General features: G+C 44.3%; 1 protein-coding gene and 1 long non-coding RNA gene across 4 annotated transcripts in view; one reads left to right on the top strand and one right to left on the bottom strand.

The window, feature by feature from the left end:
* GUF1 (GTP binding elongation factor GUF1) overlaps positions 1 to 23670 on the bottom strand; it is a 41693-nt gene extending 18023 nt beyond the window's left edge. The window contains exons 1-9 of one of the 3 annotated variants that reach the window (XM_019481117.2): positions 23284 to 23670; positions 21602 to 21713; positions 16094 to 16242; positions 15788 to 15868; positions 13604 to 13681; positions 9869 to 9952; positions 8482 to 8546; positions 7144 to 7347; positions 3458 to 3597 (exon numbers count right to left, since the gene is read on the bottom strand). In XM_019481117.2, coding sequence (XP_019336662.1) covers positions 3458 to 3597; positions 7144 to 7347; positions 8482 to 8546; positions 9869 to 9952; positions 13604 to 13681; positions 15788 to 15868; positions 16094 to 16242; positions 21602 to 21713; positions 23284 to 23655 — 1285 coding nt within the window. In that variant the 5' untranslated portion in view covers positions 23656 to 23670. Of the gene's footprint in view, positions 1 to 3457; positions 3598 to 7143; positions 7348 to 8481; positions 8547 to 9868; positions 9953 to 13603; positions 13682 to 15787; positions 15869 to 16093; positions 16243 to 21601; positions 21714 to 23107; positions 23191 to 23283 lie in introns of those variants that run through there. The other 2 variants (XM_014594924.3, XM_019481121.2) reach the window with 2 other exon arrangements.
* On the top strand, positions 20633 to 23113 carry LOC132248542 (uncharacterized). The gene is made up of 3 exons (XR_009459766.1): positions 20633 to 20727; positions 21689 to 22546; positions 23003 to 23113. It is a non-coding gene; the product is annotated as an uncharacterized LOC132248542 (long non-coding RNA).
* Positions 23671 to 25283: the final 1613 nt, after the last annotated feature.

Genomic DNA, 25283 nt, shown 5'->3' with positions numbered 1-25283 from the left:
TTTAGCAATAATTGCCGACCTCAATTTATCCCATTGCTGGTTATAATATTCTTTTTTTTTTCCTGAAGAAGCAGTTTATATGCTTTCCATAAACTTTGAATCTCACTCTGAAAAGTTGTTTCAGTGTACCCAGTTTTCCTTTATTCCCCAGCTTTCCTATGTAATGATCTTTTCTGTTCTACACATTCTTAATCAAACCAGGAAGCACCTCATTCTTTAAAATGTCTGTACAGGATGGGAAGTTAAGAGGTACTGAGAGGAGTGGATCAAGAAGATCTTTAATTTGCTGGCCTATGAACACACTTCAATTGTCTATCTAACTGAAACCCTAAAACAAGTCTGATGAAAAAAAGTTAAAATTCAAACCAGATTAAATAAAAACTACTAATAATCTGGAAGTCCATGAAAAATACACAGACAAGCAGAATCACTGCCCTTCTGCAAGATGCCCCTTCCAAAAAAAGAGTCCAGTGCACAAAAACAAAGAAACATGCAGTTTTGAATCATCAGAAATGAAATGCAGGAAAAATAAATACAATTGCCAAAAAGCAACAGCCTGATCAACTGGCATTATGGACTCTACTGAGTCCTTATGACGCAGTTATCTACTGGAGATGGCATGGATTACTCTGCATCAATAAGCTCCATCATGGGAACTCCAGGAGGCATTCAGTCCCCTATTTGTAGGCAGCACACACTACTCCACCACTTGGCAAAGTTTAACATCTTTCCCTTATGTGCTGGTCCCAAACTGATGGCCAAACTAGGTTGTGGTTCACACGTTCCAGAACACAGTGATAAACAGCAGAAGTCACTGTGTACTGTTCATGACCTCTCTCTCTTCACTTCCATGCAACCATGTAAGGACCAAATTAAATCAAGTCATAAGTATCTGCTATATATTTTCCAAATAAGACCATTACAGGAAATATTTGAAAGGAGAATTCAATACAGCAATCACTTGCTCTGAACACCTATTAAATCTGAACTCTGTATATGTATATTTCAGGGCTGCCCAACTGGGGGGCCACACACAGCAGATCATATACCCAGGGGGCACCACCCCCCGCAGCACACACTGCCCAGCTTCCCAGTCACACACATCACATGGGCATCCCACCGTGCAATATGGTCAACTTGCTTCCCCCCACTGCGCAAATAGCACCCCCACACCGCTCCCAGCTATGCATGTCACACCTGCAGCAGATAGTACAGGCAACCTGGCTCCCCACTTTGTGGAATGCACAGCACACACATAGACAGCCTGGCCCTCTCCAGCAAAATGCACGTCAGCACTAAGAAAATAGCAGTGGTACGCTTTGAAACTAAAGCACCTTCAATGTGTTTTAGTTAAAAAAATGCACTGCCACCATTTTCTCAGCACTGACACACATTTCGCCATTTATACCAATCCGTGCAAAAAGCGCCCAGCACTGTGTCGCATGAATGTGTGCATACACCCAATGTTTTATTCATATATTTACAATTTTAAATTAATCTGGAAGCCTACCAGTGCCTCAATCACTATAATAAAATAAATTCTAAGTACCTATACATTTTGGTATTTAATTTCAGGGGGTTTTACCATGGAAAAATCAGAGCTCCTCCTGTCACCTTCACCCACTAGGACACAGGTCCAGGACCCTCACTCCCAAGTCACAAGCCCCCAGCCCTTCCATTCCCACCCCACAGCTGTCCCAGAGGGGGATCCTAGCTGCCAGGGCTATGGGGCCAGGGACCTGGGTCTGGACCCCCCTGCCCCCCACAATAGTGCCCGAGCCCCGGCTACCACCCATAGGAGGCAGCGGCTGCTGAGGCAGAGTGGAAGGCTTAGCCCAGCTCCCTCTCCCCACCAGTGGCACAGCCAGAGTGGAGCTTATGGGGGGGGGGGGGGGGGGGCACAGATGCAGGGTGCCTGCTGTAGGCTCGGACTCCCTGCCCTACTGCCCTCCCCCCCCCAGAGCTTCCACAGCACAGTAGGCAAGACCTAGCACAGCAGGGCAGAGTGGGACCAGACGGTGAGGCTTGTATCACCACTGGGAGCTCCATGCCGCCATGGCAAGGTGCCCCATGCACGCCCAACAGTCACGCCTCCTACCATGCCACAAATGCATGGCAGGGGTCATGGCTGTTGGGACTATGGATAAGATCCCAGTCATGCCATTACTAGTTGCCAATACAAGGGGAGCTTAGATCATAATCCTGGACCTGGCAAACTGAACTGGGGTCAATCAGCTGATTGTCAGTTCTGGCCCAGGAACCAGTGGTGATGCGAACGGGCTTCAGTGAGGTCCCAGGGTCAGAGCTGACAATCAATTGATCAGCCCTGGCCTAGACTTTGATAAGTCGAGGTCACCTGACGCTGCCCAGACAGGCAATCAGCTGATTGTCAAAAACTAAGGCACAGCAGTTCTGGCGGATTAGCAGTTTCCCCTTCAGGAGACTTTTAAGCCCCACACCTGGCAGTTCTAGCTGGGCTGCTAGGTACAGGGAAGTCAAAGGGCATCCCCCACTGTGGACTTTAAACCCTGTACCCAGCAGCCCACCCAAAGCTAATCAGGATAGAAATGTAACATGTAGAAGGGGCCTAGAAATCACCTTTCCCCATCCTCTGTAGACAGAAATGTTGCCTCCCAAACTACTACAGCAACAGATAAATGCCTAACACAGGGGTTGTCAACCGGGGACAGAGCGCCACCGCCTCACAGGAGCAGGGCCAGGGTGGAGTGAAAGCAGGGCTGTACAGACGCCATGCTGCCACTGCTCCACCGCCACCCTCCCCTGCCCCCCCCCCCGCAGTTCCACATCCGACTGCTCACCATTCCCCTTCCCCCCCACCTGACATCTGGCCGTGTGCCACCCCTCCCCCTTCCCCCAGGGATACATTTATTAAAAAGGGGGCTGCTGGGGGTACATTTATTTTAAAAGGTTGAAAACCCCATACCTAACATATCAATAGCCTTGCCATTATGCTTATAATGTATTTAAATACAATTTTAATCTTGGAAAGTAAAGAACTAGTTTTAGTACCTTTTGCCTTTAAAGATACTGTGATATAAGTGATGGTAGCAGATAAAAGCCCTTTCCCAGAGAAAATGCTTCATAATAAATAGTAGACATAAGCTTATCAGTTGAAATAAGTCCGAATGGGTGATGCAATTCTTCAAGATCTATGTATCTATATATTGAAAACCCCGAGTGAACAAAGCTAATCATCCTCAAGTAAAAATAGTGTCAGTCTCATATTAATTTTAAAGCAACCACTAATCCTTGTTACTCTTAAAACTATTCAAGGCCATACTGCACGCTGTTCTAGAGCAGCACTTGGCTACTGCAATATTCTTCAAAACCTGTAACTTATATGCACGTTGTTTTATTCTTCACTGCCCAAGTAGCTCTTTTACTTTTGCAGGAAATACAAAACTGTTTCCAGTTTTTGAATCAGTGTGCTGCTCACCTGCAAAGACCATTGGTTTCGCCAATTTAAAACCAGGCAAGGGCTCCACCGGCTCCTTATGCGAATACAGCGTGTCCCCTATTTGGGCTTCTGTGACTTCTTTCATCCCAGCAATCAAATAGCCCACCTGTCCAGCATACCTAAATAAAATTGGTATTATATGGAAATTTTTACTATGCCTTAATAACATTAAAGTTTTTTTCCCCTGGCAGTTATTCCCTCCAAAATCCAAGCACGTTCTCTCCATAACTCCCAAATCAGTCTAATATTGCTGCTCAGTTGTTTGTTTACTGCAACAGACGCTTCAGGAATGAATCTTGTGACTTGGCAATTAAATTTCAGTTACACTTAGAAATTAAATGTTCCTTTTAGTTTTTTTTGGATTTCCAGCCGTATCCAATTTCCTATGTAAAGACAAGGACAAGAACACTCTTTTAACATCTAAAATAGGGAAGCCAGAAGAGATGTCAGACCCCACATGGTTAGTTTGAGATACTAGCAGAACCTGTCTCTGACAAGTAGAAATGACTCTCTGCAGTCCTTGTGAACAACCTTGTTGGTTGACGGGGATGGATCACCACCCTACCCTGTTGCTAACATGGGAATACAAGGTGTATAATTAAAAATTCAACTGCACAGTGAAAGAAGCAGTTATTTTGGCCTTCTCCAGCTTCCATGAGAACCTCTAAGAAAAGCCAAACCAGGACTTGGCTGAAGATGTTTCAGAAATTGTTTGTCTATTTATGTTTCTATTCTGTCTACAGAATTTTCCTGACACTTGCAGAAAGGAACTGGTTCGTGATAGCACCTATAGGTGCAGACCATTAAAAAAAGATTAAAAGCTTTCCATCTCAATAGGTAGAATTGTAATAAGAGCCTGACTGCAACTCTTACCTAAGGTAGGTCCTGTGGATAAACTAGAAAATGAAGCAGAAAGACATGCCTATCAGGCAGGGCAACTGAGACTACCTGTTCAGCATGAAAGACAAACACTACGTGCCCAAATGAGACATGCCCACAGAAAATTTAGATAGAAAGGAATTGGAAAATAACATTTGAAACGAAAAAACACTAATGCACAATTTGGTAAGAACTTAAACAACAATTAAATGGTACAGACTGACAGACTGTTCATTTAGCTCTAATTGTCTTTTAAGAAAAGATTTTCATCTTTGAAGGGGAGAGAGCGCCTTTACTATGGATATCCTAAAACAACCATTTCCTTTCCTGTCTCCAGTTCAATTAGATGCCAATACAGTAAAAAAAAGTCTGTAACATCCCTTGAACCAAACACCCTTTACTCTCATCTCATTCTTTCATCCAAACGGACTGAGATTCAAACAGCAAAATTTCCAAGGACATTCTTAGTTCCTCCCAAAGGATAGCACCACATTGCATTTTACATATAAATCAGCCTTCCTGATCTTAGAAGAGTCTTTATTTCATTTTGTTCTGACAGCTTTATTAATGTTACTCTGTTTCAAAGGTTAGCTGCCTTGATGGCAGTTGTATCAAATTCAGTTATAAAGTTTTTCTGAAGGAAAGAGTGAAGGCTTCACTTACTTCAAACTAAATGTTTATGAATGTACTCCTCATTAAAGGTATTAGGTAGACAGCTTTTTTAGAAAGGGGGTGAAATTTCCCAAAGGTGGCTAAGTGATTTAGGACAATAAATTACGTTGAAAGTCAATGGAGTCTTGAACTCCTATGAAACGTTGACGTTTTAGAAATTCCCACCTCAAGTCTGTCCTTTCAGCTAAAGAACATGAACAGCAACTACACAATGAGAACCTGGTATAATTTATCAACGTGCCTCAGTCAAGCTGAGAAGAGGCTAGATCTACAGATGAAATGGTTATTCAGTCTCCAAACTCGTTCAATCCTTAGTCTGCCTGCTGACACTGCAAAGATGGGTCCCAACAGAAAAGGGAGGAGGTTGCATATACCTGATACGTAGGGGTGCACCAATAGAGATTTTTGGGGCCGATACCAATTTTTAAGGAGGCATATTGACCGATACCGAGCTGATTTCCAATACAGCTGCATGCAGCTGGTAAGTCTGTTGTGGTGGAAGGGGCAGGGGGAGGAAAGGGGCATGAGGGGGCAGATCAAGGCCCCTGCAGTGAGGAAGTGGGGTTGGGGCAAGCGCTGCCTAGCCAGGGGAAGGAAGAGAGGGGAAAGAACCACAGCTCATCTGGGGGGCATGACTCCTGCCACTGCATGCATCTTGGGAGGATGGAGCAGGGCAGGCTGTAGCTGTGGGCTGAGGCCAAGGCTGCACCAGGCTCTTCCCAGAAGGGGCTGGGCCGGGCACTCAGGGAGGGCAGTGGCTGCAGCCACCCCAAATTTTGCACCCCCCCCCCAGCACTGCTGTTGCCCACCCTGAGGGCAGTCCCAGCCCAGCCCCCCTCCACATGCAGATCCAGGGACACATGCCCCCCCACACACACACCCTCCCGGGGTGCACACAGTGGCAGGAGCTGCACCCTCCACCCCACACCCCCTGACCAAGCAGCAGCTCTGTCCCGCACCCCGCCCTGCCCCAGCTGAGCAGCACCTGCTTGCCCCAGCCCCTGCCCCACTTCCATCCTCACCACGGGGGGTGTTGATCTGCCCCCCACACTCCTTCCCTCCCGCCTCCACTTCCAGCACAACAGACTTACCAGCTGTACATAGATCTCCAAGCTGCCAGGCTGTGCTCCTCGCTGCCTGCTTGCTGTGCTGCAGCTGCACGCATGCATGGGCATTTATTGGCCAAATTATTGGCCACATCAGACCAATTTCCAACACAACCAATTTTCTTTATGTTGGTGCTGATCCAATATCAGACCCATGTATCAGTGCACCACTACTGATATGCTAGGGAAATGCTGCATATGATATGACTTCTCGTTAAGAAATGGATTCAAAATACAAGCAGTCCTCAACTTACAACATTTTGAGTTACGTTTCACGTAACGTTTATAAATTGACATCCTGTTTCAACTTTATGACGTCAGTTTCGACTTTACAATGCTTGATCTGATGCAACGCCACGCCAACGAACAAGTTTGCTGTGTCTCCCATCTCTCCAGAGAACATCTGTCCAAACTTCCTTGAACGCTTTCTTTAAGAAAGCGGATAAGACTCCAGAAAAACCTACAGCCTAGACTCCTGAGAAGACTCCAGCCAAGAACCCTTCAAAAAATCTAGCAAAGTCACCTCAAAGAAGTCCTTCCAATACGATTGTTATTTACAATATAAATACATTAAAGTAGCTATATTACTCATCTATAATTGATGGAGTACAAAATTCTGGGTTATTTTTGGTGAAAATGGGGTATTGGGCCTTGGTTCAGGAACCAATCCCAGATTTATAACATTGTTCCTATGGGAAAATTGATTCAGAGTTAAAACGTTTCGACTTAAGACTCAGTTTTCAGGAACCAGTTATGTCGTAAGTCCGAGGACTGCCTGTACTGAGATCATATAATACCTCTTAGACAAAAGCTCAGAGTGGAATCTTTCAAAAGGGTCATCATCAGTCTAATCTTCAGTGATTTTGAAGTGGGTGCTTTCAAAAATCCATCACCCAGCCGTTGCCATCCAGAGCTAAAACTGGACAGATGACATGGACGTGCAGGACTTTGAATCTTACCATCATAAACACTAAATTATTATATTCTACTCAAAGGTTTCTTACTTACAATTTATGAGTTGGCTGTTCATCTGGAGTCAAAATTCCCACTTCATTAACTTCGTAAGTCTTCCTTGTATGAGCAAACACAATCTTATCTCCTTTCTGAACCTGCCCACCAAAGAGTGCAATGCTAGCTATGACACCCCTGTAGTGGTCAAAAGTGGAGTCAAACACTAAGGCCTTCAGTGGATTGCTAGTGTGAGCACTGGGTCTATTATGAAAAACAGAAATAATAAATAGAGTAAGCATAACTATTTACCATTACACACACACACACCCAGACTACAAAGGCAGAGTGCAGCAAACAAACAAACACTGTGCAAAAATATAGGTCTACTATATATAGCGCACATGATATTAGGAGTCAGTTTAAGCCATTCCACAATAACATGCCAGCTGCAGTCTTTTAATATGTATTGTATACTTCATTTTTGCATATCAGCTCTATTTCACAAAAGCTGAAAATTATTTTTAAAACATTAAATTGTTTCCTCTTCTAGTATTCCCCTCACAAATAATATTCCACTGATTAAAAATCACTCAAGCAAAAAAACTTGCTGATATAGCTCTTCCATCTCCCACTGACATTATCTTTTGGGTTCTGTTTGGCTTTTGTTACTGTAGGTATTATCTAATAAGAACAGAATGAAAAACAAAGTATTGATCCAAAGTCAAACTGCAGTTTAGCAACCTTTGTCTTCATTCTGACAATGGGTAAATCCCCAGATAAAAATCTTAATTAAAACTGCAGTTCAAGCTGAAAAGGCTGTAAACATATATTGTTAACTTCAGGCCCTGGGACAAGTTGCATTAAACAATGTAATGTTCAGAAGGAAGTATGTGCACCTAAAATATATTATTAAATATAACCAAGTAACAGTTGTGTGCTCCCCCAAATCGTATTAGGATTGCTCCAACATTGATAAGAAAATATTCTGTTAAAAGGGTTTGATGTGTAAAAGGAAATTCAAATAACCACTGTTATAAAATACTGTTTCAGTCTTTATCTGCTCCCTTATTTGAGGGCTTACTCCAAACATATTATCATATAACTGCTTTTTCTTCACCATTTCATATAACATTCTCATCTAATAATGGCTTTTTACTCATATTTAAAATTTAACAATTCCAACGTGTATTAATATACACATTGAAAAAAAATAATTTTTCAAGAGAAGAATTTAAAAACTGACCATTTCAATTACAAATGGATCCCGCACCTCCAATCATTAGCAACCAAAGGTCAGAAATTTAATATAAACTAGACCAAAGTTAAATTTGTGCATTTATCATTTAAGAAGAGTTAACTATCACTCCATCACTTATAAAAAAGACTAAAACTTACGGTGGTATCTTTTTGATGACATGTTGAAGCACTCTTTCTACATTTGTTCCCAGTTTAGCAGAAATCTAACAAGTTCAAGGAAAAAAATCATTTGGAACAAGTCTGGCTGAGATGCAATTCTGTTAAATAAACAATGTCATTTAAACTTAAGCAACTTTTCCTAAAATTATAATGCTTAACACCACAGGTAGAGCAGAATACTTTTAACAGTTTTTAATTCCAGACTTTGTGAAACTATTCAACAGTTATGATACAGGCAGTCCTCAGACTTACAACACAATTGGTTCCTGAAAACCGCATCTTAAGTTGAAACGTTGCAACTTGGAACCAATTTTCTCCTAAGAAACAATATTATAAATGGGGGATTGGTTCCTGAACCAAGGCCCAATAGCCCATTTTCACCAGAAATACCCCAGAATTTTGTACTCGATCAATTACAGATGAGTAATATAGCTAATGTATTTATATTGTAAATAGCAATCATATTGATTTGGAAGGACTTCTTTGAGGTGACTTTGCTGAACTTTTTGAAGGGCTCTTGGTTGGACTTTTTAAAGGGTTCTTGGCTGGAGTCTTCTCAGGAGTCTTGAGACTGCAGGTTTTTCTGGAGTCTTGTCTGCTTTCTTAAAGAAAGCATCCAAGGAAGTTTGGACAGATATGCTCTAGGGCAGGGGTCCAACCTTTTTGAATGTGGGGCCAGATCACGAACTTTTTATCACCCAGTGGGCCGGCAAGCCATATTCAAAGACCTCACAGGAAGCAGCATCACATCACCTCCCCAAAACGAAAGTACAGTGTTTACTTTCATTTCCCATCACAGCACCTCGGACCTCAGAAAACAGCTTGGAGGGCCACATGGCGGCCCGCGGGCCTTATGTTGGACAAGCCTGCTCTAGGGAGATGAGCAACGCAGCAAACTTGTTCGCTGGTGTGGCGTCGCATCAGATCAAGCGTTGTAAAGTCAAAACTGACGTCATAAAGTTGAAACAGGGTGTCAATTTATAAATGTAAGTGCAAAACATTGTAACTCAAAATGCTGTAAGTCAAGGACTGCCTGTATATTACAAATTTCTACAATACGGTAAAAAAACCTCAAAGAGAAAGATAAGATATCAGGAAGAAAAAACAAGAAAGCCTGAAGGACAACATAAGAAATCTCAAATTTGTCCTTGAAGCTTCTGTTAAGCATGAAAGCTTTCTTTATACAAACTGGTAAAAATTTCTCTCTAGCACAATGCAATTATATGTTGCATGTCAAAAAGGAAAAAAAAAAGCTTAAGCGTGTATTAACTTTTTAACAGAGATCAAAGACATCTTGTATGATATCCCAACAGAATTTAAAAGTCTATTAACCAACCAGTTTTTAGAAGTCTGAAAGACAGCCTACCCTAATGCAATCATCCTCAGGGAGATCAAACAGTTTTTCAATTTGCTTCTCAACTCTTTCAGGATCTGCATTCTTCAAGTCAATCTATAAAAGAATGTTCTTTTATACATCTGAAGTGCTATTATACACACATACACTGCATGTTTGTGGTTCACCGAAAAGATAACAATCATTACATACCTGGTCATTAATACTGAATGTAAACACCAGTTACCTTTAAAAGACTATCTATATCAAGGAATTTTCTGAGTCCTTAAACAGTAAAATCTTTATAATAAAATTTCTTCTAATAATTTTTATTAAAAAAGTAACGAGTTACTGCGCAGTAGCACTAGCGAACACCTTTTTTAGTGACACTACTGCACAGTAGCATATTAGCACTGTTTGTGCTGTGACACACTACTGCGCAGTATTATTAGGATACTGTGCAGTTAGCGTCTCATGTAGACACTTCCGGTATCAGGCAACCTTTTCTCCAGTACAGTAAATGATGGCAATACAACTGTTTTTCTTAGGTTGATACAATTTCATGATAAGTATGTAAGGCACACAGCCTTATTTCCAGGATCAAATGTTAACAAAAAAAACACATCTACACACTACATTTTGCTTAATTAAACACTCAATAACTAAATCTCCCACTCTACCACCTGTTGGGATATGGGTTCTTTGGGGGAGGGAGCAGGGAAGGCAGTGTTTTATTTTGGGGGGTTTTCTTACTCTCAGTAAAAGCCTATTTCTTGAATACTGATTAAGTAGCAGCTCTGGCACCCTTACCAATGTATCATTTTTATGAAAGATTTTTTTTTTTTTTAAGTGTATGCTGGAATAAAGCAAAACTCATAGTGTAAGTTTTATGTTAGTGCAATGGTTCTCAATCTTTTGGAACTCAAGGCATCCCACCATAATTTTTCTGACCCTCAAAAACTAATTTACATCTTACAGTGCCTACCTCTTCACGCCTCATAGCACCCTTAAAAAGGATCTTATGGCACCTCAGGGTGCTGCAGCACCTCAGTTGATAATCACTGAGCTAGTGTAACTGTTCTTCATAGCAAAGGGGATTATCCTATTTACCAGAAATAATAAAAAAGCTACAGAGAATGTTGTAACCGGCATATATCCAATACTTAAATGGATACATTTGCATCACGATATGCTAAACTGTTTTATGCATCCCATTAGAAAAAAGCACATTCCATACGATTTTTCATCTTGTTGATAGCTTCATTAGAGCAAAAAGAAAAAGCAAACATCTCATATGCACTTGTGATTTTTTGGTGTTTTCAGGTTCAAGTTCAAAGTATCAGTTAAGCTCAGAAGTAATTCAAGTTTCATGTTGCCAAGAGACCATATACAGCAGTCACAAACAGTAAATTACACAGCAATAAACTAAAAGATGAGGAAATGACATCTTGGCTTAGATCCTCAAAGTTAGAATTTGTCTTGATTAGACTTCAGGCGCATAAGAACATGTGAAAACATTCTAATGTGTTCTGAACCTCTATATATACATGACACATTCTAGCCACTTGATGTGATAATCAGGGCCGCTTTCAGCTTCAATCTGACCAGCTGAGAAGCCAGCAAACTTTTCAAGCTGTAAGCCAAAAAACCTGGCTTCAGCTGTGCTCCAGGAGTGAGGAAGCGTTTGTCCATGCCTGTACTAGGGCCAAGCAGCTGCACCAGCACTGGCATGGCTTCTCCCAACCTCTCACCCCCTGGGCTGTAGTGCAAGTGCAGTTTCCTGCCAGAGGGGAGCTGTGCTGGGGCCAGACAGCTGAAAAATGAGCCCATGCTGCTGCTGCCTCTTCTCCCCAGCCCCAGCAGTTTCCAGCTGCAGTGGAAGTGCAAATCCCAGCCAGTAGAAAACTACACTGGAGCTGGGAAGCTACATCCACACTGCTACCGCTTCCCCTCACCCCCTCCATGACCCCTGCCGCAGGGCACTAAGGTATGTCTGCTCCTTTAAGGGCAGGAACTGCCTGGCTAGAGAACCCAAGGAGCTAGACAGAGCTCCACAGCTGCAGGCTTCCACGGCAGCAGGCTAATGGGGGAATCACCCTGCACCTGCATCCGGTCATCTGACCACAAGGAGTTATGTCCCTGGGCACACAAGCCCCAGGGCTGAGGCCAGCAGGGGTTAATTCTCCAGCAAGCTGCCTGGGGAAGGAGCTCCTGCAGGGAAGAACTACCCAGGAACACTGTGGCTGCTATATAGACTGTTGACATGGCTAATGAGGCTCCAGGAGTCTACAGGGTACCCAGGGCTGGGAGACACTCAATACTCAAGGAGCAGCTTGGGGTTTTAAAGAGACAAGAGTGTGGCTTGCTTTAGTCATATACTCATATTCTGTTATAGCCCAGGGGCTTATATTGCTGTTGTTGTTTTTATCCTGGTGGACCAGGATGAGCCTATTGGGGAGGAGGAGGCCTCACAGGGGACACAGTATAGTGCAGAGCCCAGCACCAGAGAGGGTGCAGAGACAGGGGCCAAGGGCCCAGTGATGACAAGAGGCCGAGTTAGACTGAGGCCTCGTAAAAATAGGGACAATGTTTAACACCACCTGCGAGGCAAGGAGCGTGGTAAAAGGGAGGTGTTGGAGCCACACATCTAGCCCATAAGGCTTAGGGTGTCCTCTGAGGCACCTACTTAGCGTGGGACCCAGCAAGGAGTCGGAGAACCTGCGGGGTTTTAGTGGGGTCCATTAGGACCGTGACTGAGCAGAAACTTGAGGGCAGCCTCCCTATTTTATTATCTATTCCAACAAGACACGACAGGTGAGAGGAGCAGGCACTTACAAGGCAAAGCTCGCACAGGCACAGGCCCCTAGGGACATCGTGGCCACTTCTAGGGACCCCACAGCATGACATGCTCCCCACTCCCCAGCAACCTCCCAGCTGCAACTGGAAGCTTTTCTGCTGGCTAGAAGCTGCGCTTGCACTGCAACCGGAAAGTAGGGGGCAAGGTAACATCACAGTGATGCAGGTACAGCTTTTAGCTATCTTAGCACGGTTCCTCACTGCCCAGCCCCAGCATGGGCAGAGACGAAGCCTTTCAGCTCCATGGGCCACATCCAGCTCACAGGCCATATGCTGCTGACCCCTGAGCTAAGTAACACTACAGCTTTTATCCTAATCGAGACAAACCTTTGCTTTTATTGCTACAGGATTTCTTAGTTTATTAGACAGATCCACTTACCTACCTTGCTGTTTTGAGGAAACACTGTTTACAATGCTGGCACCTTGCACAACTACTAAAAATTCACTGCAAATTATTTTAACATTAAACAGAGGCCAGCTATTTGCAACAACTTTTATTTTTTAGATTAGCATCTTGGAACACAAGTAAATTTGCATCCATTTTTAGCACATTTTACTATGCCAGAGATGACCAACCTGCAGCATGGAAACTACAAGTGGTACAGGCAGCCTCTGTATGTGGCATGCAATAGACTGCGAAGGCACAGGCAACACAATAACACAGGTCAGGAAGCAGAAAGCAGAACATTAGATCCAGAAGGGAGCACAGGCTAGAAAGCAGACCAGATCAGGCGAGGAAAAGGGATCAGAATGGCACATGAGACAGAGCAAGGGGGCGGGACAAATTTACAGTACACCTGCCAAAAAGGTTGGCCCTCAGTGTACTTGGTAAGATACTCATTTTATTTCACAATATTTATAGTTATACAAAATTATCAGTGTTACATACATAAAAGCCTAATATCTCAATACCTTGTTTATAACAGGAATTATTGCCAGCTGTGCTTCAAAAGCAAGATAGAAGTTGGCCACTGTTTGTGCTTGAACACCCTGGAAAACATCAGTAAAAACCTGTATTCAATATTACTATTCTTTGTTTGGGTTATTCATAGATTCATAGATGTTAGGGTCGGAAGGGACCTCAATAGATCATCAAGTCCGACCCCCTGCATAGGCAGGAAAGAGCGCTGGGTCTAGATGACCCCAGCCAGATGCCTAGCTAACCTTCTCTTGAAGACCCCCAGGGTAGGGGAGAGCACCACCTCCCTTAGGAGCCCGTTCCAGACCTTGGCCACTCTGTGAAGAAGTTCTTCCTAATGTCTAGTCTAAATCTGCTCTCTGCTAGCTTATGGCCATTATTTCTTGCGACACCCTGGGGTGCCTTGGTGAGTAGAGCCTCACCAATTCCCTTCTGCACCCCCATGATGAACTTATAGGCAGCCACAAGGTCGCCTCTCAACCTTCTCTTGCGGAGGCTGAAGAGTAACCAAGCATACCACATAAATCCACATTCTTACCACACAAATTCCTTTCTTGGGAATAGGCAATATTCAATTTAACTGATCTTCAGTGATATATAATGGGTAATGACAAAAGAATACAAAAAGAAAGCAAAGGCTGACCCACAACTTCTTAAATTGTTCATTAATATTTATATTATAGATTTTTCAGGATACCCAAGGTATATTTTAGCTACTAATGTTGCATTATGTTATGTAAGTAATCAAAAATCAGAATATGCCTAGTCCTTGCCTGCATACATTTATACCCTAGGGTGGACCAAAGGGAGTATGACAGAGACAAAAATAATAATAATAATAAAAAAAAAAAAAAATCAGTGTTGTTCAACCTAAATGTCTCCATATTCCCATACAATTATTTTGAAAAAAATATTAAAATAACTGTTTTTTCCCCCCAATTCCCTTATATAAGAGGGCTAGTGGAAAGGAGTTTTAGGGCAACAAGGATGATTTGGCTTCTGATAAGGGGCAACATGTCAGAAAGCAGGGAGTCTTTTTTGAATGGAGCTATAGCCATCCATATACAGATTTCAATGGGGAGACAGAAGGTAGGATTAAGTGCAATGGGACATGACTGCATAAATCCTACCCCTTCTATGCCCATCCAAGGCAAGAAATGATTGGGCATGGACACTCAATACAGTTAGCTAAGAATTCTTATGGATCCAAATATTAGGGAGAAATGACTGTATTTGGCCCAATCTACTGCTAAAGAGCAGTTGATGACCCAGAACACAGGCCTGAGAGATGGAACTATTAATGACAGTAGTGTACAATGCTGATAAGGGAAAGGGTTTCAGATACTATGACCGACAATTAATACCAAGTCTCTATCTTTAATATAATCTAATATAAAAACAAGAGCATATTTGAAAGAAATACTAAACAGCAAAGTTCATGAAAAGAACTAATCTACATTCCTGCTAATACAGGAAAAGAAATAAAAGTGCTCAGGTAAGAGATGGGTTGTGACACATTTTTCTAAAGAACTGGGTCAATGGAGAAATCTCACACTGAAATAAACATAAAACTCAGAGAAGAATCACATAACATGAATGAATGAACACCAACATACCAATATTCTATTTGCGCTCTGTGTGTGTGTGTGTGTGTGTGTGTGTGTGTGTGTAAAATAAAAATAAAAGAATAAAGGAAAACAAAATATAAAATGGAATCCAATTAATGATTTATAAAGAAGTAATAAGTAATAGATATTACAAGCATGTTACAGAACTCAGGACAAGTTTTGGATAGTTATATTTCACATAAGAGACTACCAACCTGACCTCTTGAACTCTTAACAAATCAATACCCCCTGCAAGCAGCTAAGAGTTGAAAAGCACTCGGAACCCTCAAAAAGATGGGTTTGTCCCTTTGTACGAAGCAGGAGTCTCATCCTGCAGTATTACTGGCTAAACTTTTGTTTTGTTTTGTTTCATGGGACAACATGCATCATCGCAAACATACTTCCTAAATCAGTTTCTTATTCTGAGCTGGTAATATCATTTTTTCTGAGCTACAGCCCAAAAGGAAATAAGCCAATTGAAAAAATGGAAGTTGATCCATTTTCCTTGTCTATGAAACTTAGGTGGCATTAGCTACTGAGGTACCATAAGAAAACAAGAATTGAAACTACCTCATTTGCATCTACTACAAGTATGACACCTTGACAGGCAGACAGAGACCGTGACACTTCATAGTTAAAATCGACATGACCCTGTGAAAAAACAAAAACAAAGAGTGTCTTTGAAAATGTAGCATGTGATTTAATTTGCTCTATTTTAAAGGTTGCTAGCAACTTAACAGAAAAAAAATTCTCAGGATAATTCTACAAATTACAAGCGCTAAACAATGCAATAAACTTGCCTTAAAACTATTTTACTATTTTAACATAGGGACATTTTGCTTTATGAAACTTTAAAGATGCTTATATTTTACTTACTGGTGTATCAATGAGATTTAAGAGGTAATTTATTCCTTCATAATTGTAGAAGAGAGATGCAGTCTGTGCTTTAACTGTGATCCCTCTTTCTCGCTCCACTTGCAACTTATCCAGCACTTGTTTATTATGCTCGGTTTTAGTAATTGTTCCTAAGAATCAATGTTTTAATAACTGAATTAGCACCTTATTTTACATAAGTTTAAGTTTCTGTTGCATCAAAATACACGGAGTTTCAATTTAATTTCTACTACAGAATTTTATATAATCTTAAAATGTAAATTATAAAGCAAAATGGTAGTTTCGCGATAAACAAAATATGTTAAACCCACTGGCCCAAAGCACATGGCACACATTCCTTCACAAAAGGCTCTTCTCCATCAGTTAAGCTTTTTATGTACAAATTATGTTTCAGATTTTTATGGTTGCAAAATAGTCTTAGGTGCAAAGTAATACAGTATTTTCTTCCTGAGTCTAAAGACAATTTAGAGCCTTAACATCTACATCATTAGGCAAACCCAGAGCAAGTTGTAAATTGGAAAGTTCCTCTGGAATTTAAGGAATCGTTCCACTTTTACTCCATAGCTCGCTGATTTTTTTTCAACCAGGGTACATGATACTCTGAAGAATGCTGTAAGGTGTCACTCAGTATTAGAACTTCACACACATACACAACTCACAGGGTAAACCCAGAAATTTCACACAGAAACAGATATAGTCAATAACTTTCTGACCCCATGTGCTCTACTTGATAGAGGCGCATCAATACATTGGTCCATATCATATCAGCACTGATAAAAGGAAAATTAAATTTTATCAGCAATCAGCTTTTTTTGGCTGATGTGGCCAATAATTCTAATATAATAAAGGACTTAGTCTGTCTATCTGTATGTATGTCTGTAACACTTTTGGCCAACTGCGCATGCGCCACAGAGGCAGCCTGGGCTGCGTGGACCCAAGTTTGAGCCACTGCCAGGGAAGTTCATGGCAATGGTGAACACGCCCCGGCTGCCTGAGCAGTGCCTCCTTGCCTGAGGTCAAAGCTGGGAGAGGGTCCCTGACCTGAGCATAGCTGTTGGGAAGAGGTTAGAGCAGCTCTGGCCCTAAGCATGCAGTGGGCAGCCCACCCTTGCCCCATACACACATGGGTCCCATGCCTCCCTGCCCAAGGGTTAAGGGGCGGAGGGGGGAGAAGAGGGTCATGGTGGCAGCTGTTGTCAGGGCCGGGCAGCAGGGAGGGAGGGAGGCAAGTGGGAAGGGGGCCCTAACAACAGCTGGCAGGGAGGGGGAGGCAGCGGGGAGGAAGGGAGGCTGCACAGGACAGAGTGGGGGGAGGCAAAGGGGCAGGGGTCATGATGGCAGCTGTTGTCGGTTCTGGGCGTCAGGGAAGGAAGGAAGAGAGGGAAGTGGGGAGGGGAGAGTCACTGTGGCGGTGCCCTCCCACCACCCGGCCCTGACAACAGCCGACAGGAAGGGGGAGGCACTAGAGAGGGAGGTAAGCAGGGGGAAGCTCAGCTGGGAGGTGGAGGCGGGCAGGGAAAGGGAGCCCCTGTGCTGGAGGAGGTAGTGGCAGCAGCAGCGGAAGGTGTCTTCATACGGCTGGCCCCAAAGGGTAACCAGGGGGTGAGGGGAGGCCATGTAAACACTTCCTGATATCCATCATTCTTAACAGACAATTAGCTAGTGTTGCCTATAAATGCCACGTGCATGCGATTAGCCACAGCATGTACGTGGCCAGGACTGCAGCCTGGCAGCTTGGAGAACAGCATCTGGCTAGTAAGTCTGTTGGGAAAAAGGGCATGGAGGAGGGAAGGGGCGCGGGGCGCCACGGTGAGGGAGGGAGTGGGGTTAGGGGAGAGGCAGAGGCACGGGCAAGTGTTGCCCAGCTGGAGTGAAGTAGGGTGTGGGACGGAGTTGGCAGCTCACCCAGGGCACAGTGAGGGGTGGCTCCCACCACTGAATGCAGCCCTGGAGGAGGCATGGGGGGGCATGTGCACCCAAATCTGTGCATGGGGCAATGGTGGGCTGCCCACTGCATGCTCAGGACCAGAGTTGCTCTAGCCTCTTCCCAGCAGCTGTGCTCAGGTCAGGTGGTGGCAGCACTAGGAGGGGTGCTGCAAGGGGGCTACAGCCACCCCAAAATTTGATCATAGCCCCTCCTCCCATCACCACCTGCCCTGCTCTACCCTGCCCAGCCAAAGCATAGCCGCCAGAAAGAACGTAGAGCAGCCCTGGCTCCAGCACTCCTAAAAAGACATGGAGCATCTTGAAAGGGTCCAGAGAAGGGCCACAAAAATGATTAAGGGCCAGGAGGACAAACCTTATAAGGAAAGACTAAGGGATCTGAGACTGTTCAGCCTGGGGAAGAGAAGACTGAGAGAGGACTTGGTGGCCATCTATAAATATGTAAGGGGTGAATATTTGGAGCTGGGGAAAAAAACTGTTCATTAAGGCACCCCAGGGGATGACAAAGAGCAAGGGCCATTAACAGTTAGAGGATGGTTTCAGGTTAGATGCAAGGAAGAACTTCTTTAAGGTAAGGGTGACCAGAATCTGGAATAGACTTTCCAAGGAGGTGGTGCAGTCCCCAACCTTGGAAGTCTTCAAGAAGAGACTGGACAGACACCTTTCTGGTGTCGGGATAGTGCCCATGTCACAAACAAGTAAAACCATTCAAAACAGTTTTTTTTCTGCACTAGGTTAACTAAAGGTTAACAATAATGATAATAACCGCTTTTTTTGCTGCGCATGTCAAAAAGAAATTTATAACTGCGACACTAACAGAGATAAAACTTAGCCTTCTGTGCTGTACATAAATCATTATAACTGGTCAGAGAAAACAGGGAGTAACCCTGTGAGATAATACCCTAGCGAAGACCGCTAGGTAATTGGCGATTCTAATTAAATTTATGACGTGGCGAAGCAATTGGCTATTGCACAAATAAAACCCGTCTTCACTTCCGTGAAGAACGGGAGACCTCAGCGCACACACCTGAAAAACCTCTGAACGTATGCGTGAGAATAACTGACAAATTGATCACTTGTCAATCTCCCCCATCTCGACCTTATCAGATGTAAATCAACGACCTGCCGGCCCGACTTTTTTCTCCATTTATCTGCCCAACTGACGAACTCTTATGCAGACCGACCCATGACCTACGAACCTTAAGCTGTAACTAACCAAGTATCTCTGACCTCCGCTATTCACCACCTTGACAGCGTGAATAAATAATCTTGCTTTGCAACCGATAAGCGTCTGCCTAATTAATTCCACTCCAAGCGTCACAAGTACCCGCCTGACGGCCTTCTAAGGATTTGGTTGTGACATCTGGGATCATTTGATCTCAGCAGTGATCGGGAGGCTGGACTCGATGATCTTTTGAGGTCCCTTCCATCCCTTAATTTTATATGATTCTATGATACTATAGTCTTTGAGTTCTTTGCAACAGAAGAACTGTTCTATTGGTTTTCCATAGTCAAGTGAAACAAAGAGCTGCTACTTTCTGAGGGATGCCTTGAGTCTGCCAAGGGACATCTTGAGTCAAATGAGAACTGTCTCAAGCCACAGACGCCTGAGAACAACTGCCACAGCTACTATCAATTCCAACCTCGTACGATAAAAAATGGACCAGTAATTAGAGCACGAGGCCTTGGGAGACCAGAGTGCAATTCCCTGCTCCACCACAAATGTTTTCTATGACCCCAAATGATTCATATGGACAAGTCTCTCTGTCCTCCATTCCCTATATGCAAAAGAAATAATAGTGCTTCATTCTGTCACACATTAATCATAGTGAGGTACTCAAAATGGTACCCTATAAGTACATTAGGTTAGTGTGTCTACAATTTACAACCTCATCTATTTTGTATGCAAAATTTCAGAAATCTGTACAGCAGCAGAGAACCCACACAATTCTTAATATGTGCACTGCAGAGCCACATCAACATATGGTTAAATATTCCCAGAACAGACTCCACAAATCCTGACACTCTCACTCTCTATTATATCCATACTGGTCTCACCTACCACAGAAACCTCCAATTTTAAAACATTCACGATTTTCTCCTAAATTATTACCTACTTTTCATTCTTTTAAACAAGGCTAGCTCTCAAGTTTCAGCATGTTTTAGTTTTACTCCCCAAAATCACTTTATCTGAAATTTCCAGATTCCAAGTTTCCTTCCACCCTTCCCAAACTTTCTATGCACTTATGCCCTTGCAAATCTTCTGAGTACTGATCTACTGGATTTGTCAAATTAAACAGAAAACATTGTGTTTGAGTACAATATGTACCCTTTTACTCCCCAACATTACTACACTCTTAATATACTACTGTTGCAGAGCGCTGAGGTGCCCTACTCCTAAAAAGGGGAAACTGCTAGGGAAAGAGCCCTAGCAGTGCATAAGGAGCCCAGCTGTTGGTTGCCAGGGCAACTGGAGGGAGCAAGAGATCACACCTGCCAGTGGTCAGCTGATTGAAAGGGGCAGGGCCTGGCTCCCTTATAAACTCTAGGAGCTGAGGCCAGAGGCAGTTCCCTGCCAACAGCCCAGGAGAAAGGAGTTCTCTGCTGTGGAAAAGAAGAGAAGCCTGATGAAGGTGCAGCATCTGACACTGCTGTGGGATGAAGAATCCACGGTAGGCTTGGATGTTGTTATGGCTGGGCGGCTGCTGTTTATGTTATAGCCTAGGGGCTTGAGTTTGTGTTGCTGTTTGTCATGGGTGGTTTGGGTAAGGCTATTAAGGGTTGGAGAAGGCCTCATAGGGGACTCTCAGCAGTGTGAGGACTCCAGCACCAGTGAAGGTGCAGCATTCGGGGTGCATAGATCCCAGCCCCAGAGAAGGGCATTTGAGAAGCCCCAGAGAAGAGGCGTTGCTGAGAAGCCCCAGTGCGGGTATGGTGAGCCCCAGAGAAGGGCGCGAAGGCCCTGAGAGCGAGAGAGGGCTGCTGAGAGCCCGAGTGCCAGAGAGGGAGTGGAGACGGAGAGAGACCAAACAACGTCTATTCCAGCTGCGAGGCTTGGGGTGTGGTATAAGGGGTGGTAGAAGCCACGCACAGCCCATAAGGCTAGGGTGCCCCGAAACACCTACAATAGAACAGGGACCACAAAGGGATCCAGGAGCCCACAGGGCTCGGAGTACAGATAAACTGTGTCTGAGAAGACGTGAAGGCAGCCTCCCTAACAGATTTGAACACCAAAGACATGGCGGGCGAGAATTTGAGGGTGCCCTTGAGGCAACTTGGCACAGGAAGGGGGCCTTGAGATCACGGCCCTCCTGCAGGACCCCGCCGTGACAACTACCATCATTTTCCTTTTATTTTATTTAAATTTGTCAATATACCATAATAAAATCTGCAGTTATGTCATAGCATGCCATGTCCAAGATCAGAGCAACATAGTAATTACAAAGTAAACCCCAAAAAGCTATAACAGAAATTTACAAAGACTTTTATGCAATATTTGCCATGAACTAATGGCAACTAAATAAGTGTCTGTAAAATTACTCTTACCTGTCATTTCTAAAAGCCTGTCTGCTAGAGTACTTTTGCCATGGTCCACATGAGCTATGATACTGAAATTTCTTATGTTTTCAACAGGAAATACAGACACATCCAGCTTTTCCTGAAAAACAAAGTACAGATCCCTAGTCAAGAAAAGATTAAGCTGTAATTTCACACACCTCGGTATAAAATCATTTCTATATACATTACAGAAAGCTCCACCTCATTCTACAGAATCTTTTTGGAAGCCTAAAGTAGTTTAATCGTTACTTCTCCAGTCCCCACTTTAGAAACCTGTAAATGTATACAATATGACATCACGCTGTCAGGAATTGCATACACACTGAAATCTGTTTTGCAGAAATACAGGACTTCTGGAAAGGCCTTAAAGACCATCTTATTCTAACCTTCAGCAATGAAACAGGATTAAGTACACTTAAATCCATAACAGATAAATGCATAATTAATTCAATTCCACAATGCCAGTTCCAATTTGTGGCTTTTTGTTTAAATCACTTGACTGTAGAGCTTATTTCAATGTCACTATACTGTAATTTTATTGTACTCCATTCAAATGTGCCAAAAACTGAAGAGGATGCAGCTACGACTAAGACTACGAGAAACTGAAAATGACTAGCTGCCACCATCAAGGCTTCCAAGATCAACCACAAAATAGACCATTAGAAGCCAGAGGTTGGTTAGAGGCCTGCTAACAGATGCCACAGCACTGACGGAGCTCCAAGCCACACTCCTTAAATATGGAGAGGTATCAATGGTGTGACAATAACAACTCCAAAACGAATAAGGTCTTCTCCTTTTAAAGGTTTCTAATAGAAACCTCTTAAAACTGACTATTAGCAGCTATGAAAAGGACAGATAGCCAGTTTTATTGCTGATAATGCTATAGCACAACACCACTGTGAACTTAACAAGCACCCTTTACATTAAGTCTGGGTAAGTACACACACCCCACAACTTTCTTCAGTTTCATGAGATATCCAGGCCAATGGGGGCCAATTTTTTTTTTTGGCAAGCGCACAAGTTAAGCCTCATACCTTCTGCAAGTGCCCTTTACTGTCGGGTCATAGGTCTATGTTGCCCAGTATCCTGCAACTTTTCATTTCCACACTCCCCACTTGCAGCCCCACAATGTCCCTGGATGTCCTGTCAACCTCTTTCTGGTCCTAAGCTAGTGATCCACCTGACCAGGAAGGAGGCTCTGCCTGGGAGAACCCCTGGGGACTTTGGGGCTGTTTTCCTGTCCCTGGTCTCTGGGCAGTTTCACGGAGCAGCATCCACTGACTCATTCAGGGGCCACTGGGCACTGTCCAGCATGCTCTGCTCAGAGTCCCTGCTTGAAGCACTTGTTTTAATCCTGTGCCCTCAATCCTGTCCCTGTTTTCTCTTTAGTCGCCCTCTGAGCTCAGCTGATGTGTCCCCAGCTGCCTCCCTGCCAAGTTCTTCCTTGATGACCCCAAGCCCATAATCCACGGGGTGCAAAAGGCAGAGACCCACCGCCGGAAGGGAAACAGAACCGTGTACGAGCAGAGCTTTCTCCCCTCCCATCCTCTCCCACTTGCAGCCTCCAGCATTGCAGGTGTAGGAAGATCCAGTTCAGAGGCTAGGCTCCTCGCTCCCGCGCTCAACAGCTACTGGTGCCCCTTCCCCTAGGCCAGGAGCCCGCTTCCCACCTTGCTGCGGGAGCTGTGCGGCCTGACGGGCGCCGCGACGCATCGCTGCGCCCAGCGTAAAGGCCGCGCGGGAGCGGCGGCGCACGACAGCCAGGCCCAGGAGCCCGCCGCGCGGCTCACCCGCGCCAGCATAACCGCGCGGCGGCTCAGAGACGGCCCCCAGCCCTGCCCGCCGCGGCTCTGGCTCAGGGGGGTCTCCGGCCTCCGCCGGCCACGGGCAGCATCGGCGGCGCCCGGCTTCAGCGAGGCAGCAGCGCGCTCAGTCGAGGGCGGGACTGGGCGGGGGCTCGGCCACGTGCGGGGCCGCACCCGGAAGCGGCGAGCAGCTGTCGGAGCAATTCCAACAGCGGCTTCCGGTCTAGCACCGCGCATGCGCCCCGGGGCGCGAGGCGTGTGTAAAGCCGCTTGCCCACAGGGGGTGGAGTCAACCTCCTTTCCGCGCGCGCTGCAGGGACGCCACAGACTTCCAGCTGGGAGTGGGAGGGTCCTGCCGGTGCGCATGCGCCCTGCTTCCTCCTCCTCCTCCTCCCTCCGTGGAGCGCTCTAGCTTCTTAGTCTCTGCCGCAGCTTCAGGCTGTAGCCCCGTCCAGAGAGCAGTGTTTGGAATCGGGGGAGAGCAGGGCGGGGCTTGAGCGGTGATAGGCGCAGTAGGGGGCGGGGTGAGGCAGCGGACTGGACCTTTACCCTCCCATGAGAGGAACCCGCGGAGGGCCGGCTGCCCCCCATTGCGGCGCGGGTTGTGCACGTGACCAACCTAGGGCAGCGCTTCACTGTTATGAGTTAAATAAAACAATGCCCGGTCCCCCAAAGCTTGCCTGACCACACCCTGCAGTGGGGCCAATAAAAATATCACCCTCAGAGATATAAATATATAATAAACAGTGATACATAATACAGATAGAATAAAACATATATCAGGTATCCAGGTTGTAACCATATGGCTCTAGAGAGAAAGGCAATCAGGACTCATAGTAGAGAGGATGCCTTTTTATTTAGACCAATAACATTTTTGCCAAACAATTAAAAGACTCTTTTTTTTGCAAAAATTGTGTTGGTCTAATAAAAGATATAATCTCTGTTGCAAGGAAAATCAAATCTGATCATGTCAAGTTGACCATACTCCCAGAAGTCTTTTCGAGATGACTCAAAATTGGTAATAATTGTGGCCTAAAGTTAACCCAAGTAACATGCCAGGGAGCATGGAACATTTAAAACAATGGAACAATTAGAACCTTAAATTAAAATGATACTGTGGTAATTTGGGGGAGTAATTAATTTGAGAATGGGAAAATAACAAGAAAATATTCCTAAGGTGCAAGGATGTGCTATTGTTCTTAGGATCTATGAGCCAAAATGTTAAATAACAAGCTTGACTAATATTGATAATGGTGACATCACTAAAGAGTTAAATAGCCTAAGCAAGTAAAGTCAGTGTTCGGTGTTTGCTGTTTGCTGTATGCTATCTGAACCATTTGCATGGATTTCTAAGGGAGACATCTGCATGGATCTGTAAAGGAGGACCAAGCCCTCGGACCTGGAACAACAGTGCAACCCAGGAGCCTTTCCCAGAACGGCCCGCTGAGGGAAGTAACTCCTGCGTAACAGCTCTAGACAGACTGTGAAGCGGTGAAGAGTCACATTAACACGCTCAGTCTTTGGTAACTGTCTGCTTATATTCAGGCAATCCCAGTAAAGTTGACGACTTGTATTCTGGCGACCCCAGTTGATGAATTGCTTTGTGCTTAAGTAGATGTTTTATAGTCAATACAGCTTCTGACTGTTGTCGGATGAGTGCCGGTGGTTAATCACAGAGTTCTCCTCGCCCACAGAGAAGTAGGGCTTGAATGAGTTTATGCCCAACAATCTCTACTATGAGTCCTGGTTGCATTTTTAATAAAACATATCACCCTTATCTCTGCCTCTGTTAAAATAATGCACTTAAAGCATTTCAGTGCCACGGAAGTGACCCAGGGTCTAAGTACAGACAGTGGAAAAAGTAG

Source organism: Alligator mississippiensis, chromosome 2 (assembly GCF_030867095.1).
Source record: "Alligator mississippiensis isolate rAllMis1 chromosome 2, rAllMis1, whole genome shotgun sequence".
Taxonomy (NCBI): domain Eukaryota; kingdom Metazoa; phylum Chordata; order Crocodylia; family Alligatoridae; genus Alligator; species Alligator mississippiensis.
This window is presented reverse-complemented; position numbering and strand designations above follow the sequence as displayed.